General features: G+C 35.9%; 1 protein-coding gene across 2 annotated transcripts in view; it reads left to right on the top strand.

Annotated features, from left to right (window-relative positions):
• Positions 1-13,577, top strand: part of ATG2B (autophagy related 2B) — a 66,439-nt gene that overhangs the window by 39,188 nt on the left and 13,674 nt on the right. For both annotated transcript variants that reach the window (XM_063089122.1, XM_063089121.1), the window contains 7 exons: positions 240-410; positions 3,418-3,559; positions 5,464-5,666; positions 6,587-6,816; positions 7,740-7,848; positions 8,815-9,009; positions 9,669-9,770. In XM_063089122.1, the coding sequence (XP_062945192.1) occupies positions 240-410; positions 3,418-3,559; positions 5,464-5,666; positions 6,587-6,816; positions 7,740-7,848; positions 8,815-9,009; positions 9,669-9,770 (1,152 nt within the window). The remainder of the gene's footprint in view (positions 1-239; positions 411-3,417; positions 3,560-5,463; positions 5,667-6,586; positions 6,817-7,739; positions 7,849-8,814; positions 9,010-9,668; positions 9,771-13,577) is intronic.

The following is a 13,577-nucleotide window of genomic DNA, read 5'->3' as shown; positions in this document are numbered from 1 at the left end:
TTAAGTCCTGTTTTTTTGAGAGAAAAAATTGAGTTTACCATAAAAATTTTTTCCATTTACCTAATTTTGTTCAAAAAAGATAAAATATTTTAAAATTAAGATTGAGTTATTATAAGTATTTTTTTCCTGGTGCAAGACAAATTACCATATATTTTATTTAATATTAATCTATGCAAAATAAATTTTGTCTCTTCTTTGGAAAACATTTTTATCCTTTTTTCCCCTGTGTCCTGTCCTAGACTGAGCCCCGCTTTGAGTTACACTGTTCCAGTGATATTGTCCATATCAGAACGTGCTCAGACTCTTGTGCTGCATTAATGAATCTCATTCAGTACATTGCAAGCTACGGTGACTTACATGCACCTACCAAGACGGAAATGAAGCCTGGAGCCCCTCAGAGAAAGCCACAGGTACAGTCAGCAATGTCATTTTCCCAATCCCTGACATATGAGTGACGTGTTTACATCATTGAGGTCTTCATGACAGTCATAAGGCAGAAAAGAAACTTTGAAGTCATCTATCTGTTCTTTATCTTCAGAATAATGGGATCTGGAAAGGTGATTCCTTAGGCCTTTTTGAAAAACCATTCTACTATCTGATATTCTTTGTTTCAGAGCATGACTCTTCTCAATGAACACAATACTTTTTCCAGACTTAAGTTATTTTCATCTGTCCTTAGGGAAGAAAAAAAACATTTATTATGTAAGTGCTTGTTATATGCAAGTTGTATGTAAAAATGCTATGAGAAGGTAGATGGCAGATGTTAGTATTATTATCAGAAGGCTTATTTGTAGAATAATATCTTCCTTATTTGTTACCTCTTATACTTCCCAGTTTTCGGTGTACTTTCTCATATGAGGGGACTTCAAAAAGTTCATGGAAAAACAGAATTAAAAGATAAAAATAAAACATACAAAGTTTATTTCTTAACATAAGCTCCATCAAGTTTGAGATACTTTTTGTAAGTGATATCAGCCATATAGTCCATTCCTAAAGAAATGAGGGTCCTGGGAGTTTAACCATATCAGTGCAGTCTTTTTTACATTTATTAACTGAAGAAAAATGGGTGCCCTTTAAAGATGTTTTAAGATTATGAAACAAAAAGAAGTCAGAAGGAGCCAAATCAAGACTGTAAGATAGGTGTCTAATGATTTCCCATTGAAACTCTTGCAAAACTGTCCTTGATTGAGGAGAGGAATGAGCAGAAGCATCATTGTGGTGGGGAAAATGCTTTCTCAGGCATTTTTCTCCTAAAGCTTTTGCTAACATTCTCAAAACACTCTCATAATAAGCAGATTTTATTATTCTTTGGCCCTCTGGAGAGTCAATAAGCAAAATGCCTTGAGCATTCCCCAAAATTGTTGCTATGACCTTTGCTCTCGACCAGTCCACTTTTGCTTTGACTGGACCACTTCCACGTTTGGTAGCCATGGCTTTGATTGTGCTTTGTCTTCAGGATCATACTGGTAAAGACATGTTTCATCTCTTGTTACAGTTCTTTGAAGGGAAATGCTTCAGAATCTTGATCCAACTTGTTTAAAATTTCCACTGAAGTCTCTGCTCTTGTTTGCAGCTGATCTGTGCACAATTTTGGCACCCTTGAGCATAAAGTTGCTGAACTGTAATTTTTCAGTCAGAATTACATAAGCTGAACCAATTGAGATTTCTATGGTGTTGGCTATTATTTCTTCTGTTAATGGTTGGTACTCTTTAATTAGGGCACAAACAAGATTAATATTTTCTTCACAAATTGATGTGGATGGTCTGCCACTGTGGGCTCTGTCTTCAACATTGTCTCATCCCTTCTTAACATGAGTTCTCTATTTGTAAACTGCTGATTTCCTCAGGATATTGTCCCCCTAAACTTTTCATAAAGCATCAGTGGTTTCACCATTCTTTCACCCAAGCTTCACCATAAAATTGATGTTTGTTCTTGCTTCAGTTTTAACAGAATTCATGTCTTTTTTTGGCGGCTGGGTGGTTTGGGGTTCTGAACCCTTGACCGTGGTGTTATAACACTGTGCTCTAAGCAACTGAGCTCACCTGTCAGCCCCGATAAGGGCTCTTTTCAAACTGATATCTTCTCCTTCTTAGTGCCTCAAACTAGATCCTGTTCAGACATGTTATAACAAGTTAGTACATGTTTATTTTTGTGCAAAATTTTTTTTAAATCAATGCAGTTTTTTCATAGTACATATTTTCCATGAACTTTTTTTGGTGGCTGGCTGGTATGGAGATCTGAACCCTTAGACCTTTGTGTTCTAACACTGAACTATAACCAACTGAGCTAACCAGCCAGCCCCTCCATGAGCTTTTTGAAGACTCCTCATATGTGATTTTCTTTTCCCTTCATGATAACCCAGTGAGATAGAGAGGTTAAAGATTATTATCTCTGTTTTACAGATGAGTAAGTCAAGACCTAGGGAATTTAGGTGATTTGCATTAATTAGTAGTAGAAACAGCAACAAACCCAGATATTTTGGTTCCCAGTCAAACCTTTGTTATGCCACAAGTGTCACCTTTCTGACCTCTGTTATGTCCAGATTGAACAATGTCCAGTTTGTTTAGCATTTTTTATTTTTCATTGTTATTCATGGCTAGAATTCTCAGTCCTCTGAGATTATGTATGTTAATAACAGTCTGGCATTGCATTATCTTTTGTTCAGGAGTATCTTACATTTCATTTGTGTTACACTTCTGTTTGTGACTCCTTGCTCCTGCTGTATTCCCACTGATAATAAAGTGATTTATGACACTGCATCTCTCTACTCTTCATTTTGTTTTTAAAAACATTCTCCAGTTTATTAAAAGTTATTTTAAATTATCCCTTGCAACTGGATCTTTCCATTTTAGAGTCATGCTCACATTTAAAAAGCATGGTCTAGATTTAGTGAATCCACAGTTCACTAACCAAAATGGCTTAGTATCAGTGCTGCAGTCGAACTTTGTGAATCATCAGTTAGTAGATTTCTCCCGTGTATGTCTCCTGCTCTCCTTAGGTGTCCGAGAAATGAAGCTTTGACCTACAGTGGCTTTGTCTCAAGGGGGTGAAAGTCGTTGCAGTCATCGTATTTGAGCAGATCAAACATATTTTGCCATCCCCGCTTCCCCAGCTTTACTATGGTTTTTTAACCTTTCCTTCCTCCTAATGTATTGCCTCTTCAGGATCCCAGTTCACTGTGCTGGCTTTGGGGTGATGACACATTTATTTCTATTTGCCAGTAGTTATTAGGGTGATAATAGTACTAAAAACTTAAAATGATTTTAACAGCTGCTGGGAAGAATACAGAAAAATGAGTATGTTCCTGTTCCTGGTATTTTTGTAAAATCTAGTGTATTTCTAGGATAAAATAAGTGGAAGCAGTTTGCTTTTTCAGAGCATATTCAGTTATTTTTAATTAAGCTTTTTGGCTATAGGTAGATTCCAGTGGTCAGTCATCTTCACGAGGTCCAGCACTTCCTGAAGCAGATCAACAGATTTTACGAGATCTGATGAGTGATGCGATGGAGGAGATCGACATGCAACAAACCACTTCACCCTTAAAACCACAGGCTAATGGTAGGAGCAGGACCTTTTCTCTGGGAGCACTGATGTTGTAGTTGAGGTTTACATTATTTGTGTTCTCATAAATTCTTCAATAGGTAACTTATTAAAGAAGGACACATCTGAATTTTGTTGTATATTTATCAGTCAGCTTGTATTTATTGAGTGTCTAGTAGATAAATAACACTGGCCAGGGTGATGTGGGGAATACAGAGTAAGTAGAAGACAATGTTTATGTTTTCTGTGGCTTATAGCCTAGTAAAACAAATTGGCACTAGACTGATGCTAGTACTTAGAAGAATTGATACATGATATATGAAAACACTTCACTACAGTCCTCGGTCTACCAACTGAGCTATCGAAGGCCCCGCTTATATGAAAACACTTCAGAATGTGTTGTGTACTCTACTATGCTCTGAAAAGGATTGGAATAGTTTCATTAGACTTTAGTGAAGCTGAGATGAGTTGGCTTTTAAAAAGTGGATAGGATTTAGGTATGTAGAGAGGAGGAAGAAGGTACTCTTGGCAAGGTCACTAAAATCAGCAGATCACAGACAAAGGCATGCATGAACCTTACCTAGCAGTGATATTCAGGCTATTACTGAAACAAAAGTTCCCTTCTTATTGAAAAGACTTAGACAGTAAAGTTGGATAAGCAGAGACGGGGACCCAGTGATTAGAGATTCTTGAAAGCCAAATGGAAGCATCTGAATATTTTGGAGCATCTATTCCAAAAATATTTTTTTCTAGTTAGATGGACATAGCTGTTTGTATAAATTATGAAATCTTAATTTTAAAATATAAATAATTATTTCATGGTGGTATAAAAGTTTAGCATGAAATGTTACTTTTATTCTAATTTAGGATAAATTAGAACTAAAGAAGCAAACTGGGACTTCTAGCTTCCTGTATACTACATTATTTGTAATAAATATTAGCACCTATCTTAATTACATGGGAAAGAATATTTAATGTGTATGTACTGAGTGGCTTCAATACACAAGATTCTGTACTAGGCACTGGGCACTTAAAAGGATGAGTAAGTCTGAGGTGCTGCCATAGAAGAATTTAAAATCTAGTCTTTGGGCCTCTTGAAACTAAAATGTCACTATTTTATCCTAGTGTTCTCAGCCCCATCACAATGTTTGGTTTGAATGAATGAATGGAGAAAGAATTAGTGATGGTATATGTAATATAAATGTATAAAAATGTATGTTCATGTACAGATTTTGGTGCTCATAACATCTTTTGTGACCTTCGTATTGAGAGAGCTACCTGAGAGCAGGTGTCCAGTTTGGGTATCCTGTGCCCCGAGAAGTAGTCTTCTGTGCATTGCTTGGAATCACTGCCCCCCGCCCCTGCCCAAAACTTGTGTGGTAACTGTTTTCCTCTTCCCTTTTCTCTTTCCAGAGATTTCTTATAGTTTTAGGTGAGGATCTGCTAGATGTAACCAATTTCCCCTACACTTGCAGTACTTATTGCCCAAGACATTTCTTCCAGAGCTCTACCCGCAGGTCAGAATTGTCAAGATGAAATCCCAGCTAAAGCAAAACTCCAGTCAACACTAAGTACCCACTGCTGAATTCCTGAGCTGCTCTAATATCAAATAACTGAGAAGGAACTGTCTTTACTATATGACACTATCATTTACTATTTTCTTACAGAACCTCAAATTTATCATTAGTTTTTTTTTTTAATTTGTGATCTTTGATATATTTCTGCCTCTTGCTGAAGTGTTTTTGGACAAGTTACTTGAGCTCTCTTGAAGCCTTGGATTCATAGGGTTATTGTAAGAAATGAGATATCAGGTGAAAGCACTCAACATAACATGTATCTGTCACGTGGTTAAAATACTTAATAAATGTTATTGTTGTGATGTTTTAAAGTGTCCCAAAATGTAATCTTTTCTTTTCATCTAGGTGTTTTGGATGACAAATCTCAAATTCAGGAGCCATGTTGTTCAGACCTATTCCTGTTTCCAGATGAGAGTGGGAATGTGTCCCAGGAGCCCGGCCCCACTTATGCCTCATTCACTCACCACTTGATGAGTGATACAGTGACAGGTGTGCCCATTGAAAGTGATGACTTTTGCATTCTTTTTGCACCAAAAGCAACTGTCCAGGTAATAAATTGATAACATTATTGAGGACTTAAAATAATGTCACAAATTGAACTGACCAAAGGGTACCTGAAGATTCTTTAGATTTTGTTAGCTTTTTACAGTTCAGAATGACTTTATTTTGTAATTTACTGTTGACGCTTTGTAAATGGGTGTTATACTTTATTATTTCTATGACACATGTCTTAGAGACTCAGAGAAGAATGCTCTGTATTTGTGAAATTTCCTACATAAATTGTTGAACTACAGATGTATGTTGTAAGATGACTCTTAAAGGTAATAAAATTAAATGGCAGAAAGATGTGCTGCATAGAGTTGTTGCCAGTCCAAGAATTGGGAAAGATGTGGTTTGTGTGAAGGCTGATGGTTGGTTGTAATCATTGGATCATCATAATAATATACTTATTTATTTATTTACTTGGGGGAAACTGCTCAGTAGTAACTTAGTAGGTGACTATATTTGTTTACTAAGTTCTGAGAACTGTCTGGTTAAATTTTAAAAATCAAAGCAATCAAACTCAGGATAAACCTATTATTAATATACATGGTAATTTGATCAGTATGTTGAATTTTATCAAGTGTTGGTTTGGAATTCATCAGTGACTTTAAATTAAACAACAAATTAAACAACAAAACACACACATACGAAATCTGTGCCTTTTTATTATCAAACAAGTAGTAAAAGCCAAATTGTAAACTATAAAAATCCTTATGGAATAGTTTACATAGAACAGAGAGTTCATTTTATGGTTAATAAAGCAGAGTATCTTATATGATAATTAATGTCAGTAATTATTACCCCATTTTATATATTGAAATTATTAGAAAGAATGTAGAATCAAGAAATACCCTTGAGATATGCAGCATAATCAGTTGTTTCTAATTAGAGAAGAGAGTATGTGCTGCCTGTTTGTTTGTTTTAGGAGAAAGAAGAAGAACCAGTTATAAAAGTCATGGTTGATGATGCAATTGTGATAAGAGACAATTATTTCAGTCTGCCTGTTAAGAAAACAGATACGAGCAAAGCCCCATTACACTTTCCCATTCCTATAATTCGGTATGTTGTTAAGGAAGTCTCTCTTGTTTGGCATCTTTATGGAGGAAAGGATTTTGGAACAGTCCCTCCTACTTCTCCAGCTAAAAGTTATACTACGTAAGTTAATTTCTATATAAGTTGATTTGGCAGGCCATTATATTCTTTTCATAGAACAATACATAGAATTTAACATTTTAAGAATTATTAATAAAGTAGTATAAAAACTATGTAATTTAAATGTCCATCTTATTTTAAATGACTTACATGATTTTCATTCAGCAAAAGTTTTCAGGCATCTACTATGTGCTTATTCTCAAAAATGAATAAGATCCAGTGCTTGCCCTTAGTTCCAAAGGGAGAGTCATGTGCAGAACTGAGGACAGTGAAGTGAGCGTGTCAGCAGGCAGGGACTGTGCCTGCTTTGCATCCAGCAGGGCACCGAGCAGAAAGTAGGTGCTGAGAAGTGTGTTAAAGAATGGAATGTTCTGCAGTGCTAGAAGAGAATTAGGTGGAGATAACAGATAGAGCGGGGCAAACGTTCTTATTGGGGTGGGGAGTGGCATAAAAGGCTTCATGGGGCAGTAACATTTCGCACAGTAGTTCAGCAACTTTTTCTGCTTAAAAGTGATTTAAAAACACTTCTGACTTTACTGTAATTCTTTTCTGTATTGACTGGGATTTCTAGGACTTGTGCTCTGACTGTAAAGGGTTTCTGAAGTAACAAGAAACTTATAAGGAGCTCTCATTTCTAAGTGTATCCTGTGATTTGGACCCCAGCACCATAATTAGGTTTTCTGTAGTTCTGAATATTTAGCAAGCAGATGATTACTCTAATAGCAATGATAAAATGTGTGTTTTCAATGTCTCCAAAGTATAAAAGATATGGTTTTGATTTATAGTGATATAATTTGTGACAACATTCTGATAGTTCTGTAATCTTATTTTCTCTTTTCATCTTATTATTTTTCCTGATGTCATTCATTGACTTTCTTTGAATATTCCTTTAACAAAAGGTTTCTTTTTCTTCCCCCCAATTTTAGTAGTCCCCATGGTTCACCTTCTCACACACCCACAAGACATGGTCGTAATATGGTATATGGGGGAAAAGGAAGGAACCATGACTTTTTAATGGAAATACAATTAAGTAAGGTAAGAAGGTGTTTTGAGAGGAAAAATCCACTTATGTGGGACCACTAGTGGGGGTTCTTTGGTTACCCTCCAACCCCCGTTCTTGAGCCTTAAGTCCTAATCCTTTGAATTGGAAAAATGCAAAGATCTTTTTAAAAATTCTTACCTCTTTTTCTTCCTGAGATGTTCTGGAGAAGAGTGAGGTGTTTTTGTTTTCCCAGGCAGCCCCTTTAGCAGTGGTTCTCAGAGTTGAGCAGCTCAGAATCCCCTGGAGGGCCTATTAAAACACAGGTTTCTGAGCCCTACGTCAGTGTCTGATTTAGTAAGTCCTGGGGTAGGGCCCAGGAATTTGCATTCCTGGTGAGTTCCCAGGCAATGCGTTTTCTACTTTTCTTAGGACACTTGGGGAAACCACTACCCTTGAGTATTTTTCTGGAAGGGCCTGCATTCGAATAGTGCACATGGCAGGTTCTTTTGAAGATATAGAGACTAGTAGAGCTAAACCACTGATGACTTATATGCATTTAATTGTCAGCTTGTCTGAGATTGTAACAAGTGTCATATTTTAGGATAATTACCATAGAAATATTGTTGTGATGACAGTTCCATATATTTAATCACATCTTTGCATTCCTTTGGAACTTGAACCCTGCCTTCATTGATTCCTTTTCAAGAAATTTCATAGGTATGCAAGATGATAACTTTTTGTCTTACTCCTATTGAGGATTTGTTTGAAAAGGATAAGGGATTTTACCAAGGTCAAGTAAGTAATATTAAGCTTATCTGTGTATGGTAGGGTGTGCATAGATCAATCAATAAATGAGGGAACAAATGAAGGAATGGCTTATTTACTTATTTGAAAGTGAAATTATAAGCTGAGGTAGAACTTATAGAAAATGATGAGTTAATATTTTGTGGTTTAAAGAGAAAATCTAATTTAAATAAAATGTAAAGATTTCTCTGTGTTCCTTTTTCTTGTCTACTAAGGTGAAGTTTCAGCATGAAGTCTACCCCGCATGCAAACCAGAATGCGATTCCAGCCTCGTAGAACACCCTGTCTCCCGGCAGGTGTTCATCGTGCAGGATCTTGAAATTCGAGATCGTCTGGCAACATCGCAAATGAATAAATTTTTGTACCTGTATTGCAGTAAGGAAATGCCTCGAAAAGCTCATTCCAACATGGTAAGATTTAAACCCTCATTTGTGGTGTTACTAGTTTTTGAAAAGTGTTTTTATTATATCTAACTGCAGGAAAATTAGAGTGGGGAAAATTACTGGATGTTTTTTCTCCTTTTGATATGAAAAATCTCTTTTAAATGTGCTGCTTAAAGTATTATGTTAGGCAGTTATTTTGTATGTCAGTTGTAGACTCCATTAACTGTAATTGCTAATATATTGATACCTGAGGAAAATCACAAGTCCATAGTGATCTACACAAAATATTTACTGTTGCTAAAAGGATTCCAGATTTCTAATACTGTTTACATCGTAGTAAGATCGTAATGATTAGCTCAGGACTTTGGAGGTTCTTCTTGAAGTTGACATTGGAATACAGGCCTATGGATTAGCTTCCAGGGCTCAGCAAACTCCTTTACTCTTGTAAGTAAACATTATCCATTTGCAATTTTTCCTCTAAAGAGAGTCCGTATCTTTCATCAGATTCTTGAAGGGGAGTGTGACCCAAAAAAGTTTAAGTCAGGCTTCTAGGGAAAGAGGGTAAAGAGTTCTGTTTTTGTTGTCATATAGGAATAGGATTTTTTCTTTTTTCTTTTCTCATTTTTAGTGAGAACAAGGTCATTATATCATTGGGGAAAAATGGTTTTCTCTTTCTTGTCTTGTAGTTGACAATTAAAGCATTACATGTGCGTCCAGAGTCTGGCAGGTCACCACAGGAATGCTGCTTGAGAGTGGCTCTCATGCCTCTTCGCCTCAATATCGACCAGGTTTGTAGTGTGAGCATGATTTCTGCAATTATGATTAGACATGTACCCCACTTTCAGAATAAGGAAATTATAGTGTTTATGACTGTCAAACTTTTATGGAAGTTAAATAATTAAAGCAAACTTGTGGTAAAAAACAGGGCAAATTCATTAGACATTTGGAATCTGAACTGTAGTTATTCTGACCAGCAGTAGGAGACTAGAGGATGATATTATTATCTGTGTGATCTAGGACTTAATGCCTGTTCTTTGTCTCACTAGTCCTCATATACATATTTGTATTTCAGATATATGGGGGTAATTCAAAAAGTTTGTGGAAAAATGCAGTGAAAAGATAGTGAGAATCTTTTGATGAACTTTTGAAGACCCTTTGTACATATATTTTATTAAAATATTAAAGGACTCCCTGATGGGTTGAATGATATAAGGGATTGTGTTTTAATCACAGCATCTGGAAGAGAATTCTTTATGCTCTGGGCAAAAGGACAGATTAGTCAATTGGTACCTGAAGAGGTCACAGATAACAGTGATTTATGGAGAGGCATAAAGAAATCCACTTCCTCATATTCTAGTAAGCTTCCCGTCAAATTCTTCTGGGCTTTCCTGTGATCTAGAGAGCTGTTTAAAACAGTTGGTGCCTCTCCCAGAAACTTTACTCAAGATATATAAAAATGTGATGCTTAAGTATAGTGTAGTGGTGAGGAGCATGAGTTTACAGGCAGACCTGGGTTCAAATATCAGTTCCTTAACTTTTACTAGTTGTGTGGCTTTGGATAAGTTACTTAACCTCAGTTTCCTCATTTATAAAATGGGAGAAATAGTAATAAATGTATCATAATTTTTATTTTAAATGAAGAAATAGATTAGTGTATGAAAAACATTTAGCTTGGCGCCTGGCATACTATGTTAAGGATCAAATAATGTTAACTGCTGTTGTTATTATTTTTTGGGTGGCTGGTCAGTGCAAGGAATTGAATCCTGGACCTTGGAGTGTTGTTGTTATTAACTGAAGCACATAACAGCTACAGAACATAAATGGAGTTTTTAAATAATTTGCTTTGAGATAACAAAGCCCTCTTGATATACCTTATATTGATGTGAACTCAGGTTTTGAAGTAGAGTATTTATTTATGGGGTGGCGTTGTTCATTTGCTTAAATAATAGATTGAGTAATGTTCATTAGTTATTTAAATAAAATCTTGAATGACTAACCCATTAAGAGCAAGGAACAGGTATTTCAGGAATGAGCTGAAATAATATTTATACTGTAAACAAAATATAGGCACAATCTCAGAGAAAATGAAGTACAGAAGTTTAGCATAACTTTACACTCATGCTCGTAGCTCTTGAGCTGGGTCAGACTTGCCAATTAGAACTTGAGATTTATGTTTTCTCATTATGAGAAGAATACCTTTTGATATCCATATTTTAATTTATTCATATATTGTCCTAGTAGAAATATAATGAAGTATTTATGGAAAAATTGATCTGTGGAAATCACCAGTGTGGGCAAGACTTTGAGTAAGATACATCATTATGGCATGACTTTACCAAACTTAGCAAGCCCAATTTAATAGACACTTTTTAAAAGTATTGAGTGTAATTTCTTCCATAGAACTATAAAGCATTATGATTTTAAAATGGGGAAATATCATTCTTAGAGAAACAGGGAAATAAATTTTCTTACTATACTGAGGAAGAATGGGAAATAATTCTCTAAGACATAAAACCTAGGGAAACAGAGCCATGCTACACATATGTAGGCCTTCATGAGGTATATAACTAAACAAAAAAATCCTTTTTAGTTTGCATCTGCTAAGATTAACATACCATATTTTGAGATAGCAAACAGTCATCTGCGTAGAATGAACCATGTATTTCTGTTCTTCGTTTTTTCCTTGTGAAAACAAATCAGTTGATGAGTGATAGTGCTTTGAGTAATAGTTTTCTTGCCGAGCTCATCCCAATCGTATTCATCTTGATTGTGGACATTAAGTGTAAAACAACACATTGTTTTCTTGTGTTTTTAAAAGCTGCATTGCTGTTGAAGTTAAATGCAATTGCTTCTGAAGCTCAGTGTCCCCACAGGGTAGGCAGTAAACCACACAGATGGAATGAGTCCTGTCTGGGAGGTAAGAAAATGACCAAGTTATATGGTCAAGCAGTTTTTGAGATCTGAAATACGAAGGGGCCACATTTCCTGGCACTCCTAGTCTAGTGTTCATTTTAGTATTGTCCTGCCTGGAAACCTGTGTAGGGAAGATATGCTAATTAATTTAAAACCATTTGCTGAATGCCTGCCATGTCCCAGCTTCTGTAGTAGGATGCTGGGGATACAAAGATGAGTAAGATATCCCTATCCTCAATTAACTCTTTATAGTGGGGAATACTGATATAAAACAGATAATTTTAATATAGGCACAGGATGATGCCTGACCAGGAGAGGGCTCCTAAAAACTAGGCCAGGAGTTTGGAAGGGTGAGGGATGATCAGGAAGGGCTTTCTGGAGGTGGTGACGTTTAGGCTGGGACTTAGGGAGTACAATGGAGTTAAGGCAGTTAAGATTTTTGTAAAGGCACTGAGGGCCTAACTCAGGTTGTGGGCTGGGCTGGGAGATCATTCTGATAAGTTCTCAGCTGAGGCTCGATGGGATGTATATGCATAAGCGCCAGTTTGCACATTTGTGTTTTTCATCATCATTGCTTGAGGTGACATTAAAAATAATTCTTATAACACTTTAAGTCATATTACACTGTTAATATCCTTTGTTATAGGACCTGAAGCTAGACATAAATATTTTATGAAGTTTAGCATAAATAACCAAATTTTTTAAGGTTATAAAAAATTAATTGTATTGAGGTATAGTTTATATATAAAATGCACAGATTTTAAGTGTACAATGGTGCTTTGGCAAATTTGTACACTTGAGTAACTACTATCTAATTCGAATGTAGAACATTTTCTTTACCCTACAAAGTCTCCTTATGTCCCTTTGTAGTCGGTCTACACCACCCAGAGCACCACCGATCTTTCAGTCACCATAGATTAGTTTTTTCCTTTCTGCAGTTTCACATAAATGGAATTGAATTTGGCTTCTGTACTCAACATAATGTCTGTGAGATTCACCCGTGCTATAGCATGTGTCAGCAGTCTGTTCATTTTTATTGCTTGAGAAGCGTTCACTTTGTGGCTGCACCACAACTTGTTTATCTGCTTACCTGCTGATTTACATTTGGGTTGTTTCTTGTTTTTGGCTCTTATGAATAAATCTGTTATGAAATTTGCGTACAAGTCTTTATGGACATATGTTTTCATTTCTATTAGGTAAACACACACACACACAAGCAGAGTATCTGGGGTCATAGGATAGGTGTATGTTTAATTGTCATAAGAAGCTGCCAAGTAGTTTTCCAAGTGGCTGTCCCATTGTACATTCCCACCAGTAACTGACGAGAGCTGCAGCACATCCTTGCTAAATTTGGTATCATCTTTTTCATTTTAGCTGTGTTACTTTGTATTCATTGTAGTTTTAATTTGGATTTCCCTGATGACCAGTGATGTTGAGTATTTTTTCATGTGGTTATTAGCCATTTGTATATCTTCTTTTGTGAAGTGTCTTTGTTTTGCTAGTTTAAAATTGGGTTGTTTGTCTTACTGAGTTGTAAAGAGTTTAGCATAAATACCAATCAGAAAATTTTGAGAACATTTAAAAAAGCTGGTGATTGCTATCCTTTTGCCTGTTTTTCGCATTTGTGGTGAAAAAAAATGGGTAAATACCATTGTGTCTTTAGTTTTCCTTTTTACTTAAAG

This window comes from Cynocephalus volans, chromosome 3 (assembly GCF_027409185.1).
Source record: "Cynocephalus volans isolate mCynVol1 chromosome 3, mCynVol1.pri, whole genome shotgun sequence".
In the NCBI taxonomy this organism is placed as follows: domain Eukaryota; kingdom Metazoa; phylum Chordata; class Mammalia; order Dermoptera; family Cynocephalidae; genus Cynocephalus; species Cynocephalus volans.
Note: the sequence above shows the minus strand (reverse complement) of the source record. Positions and strands in the feature narration are given on the sequence as shown.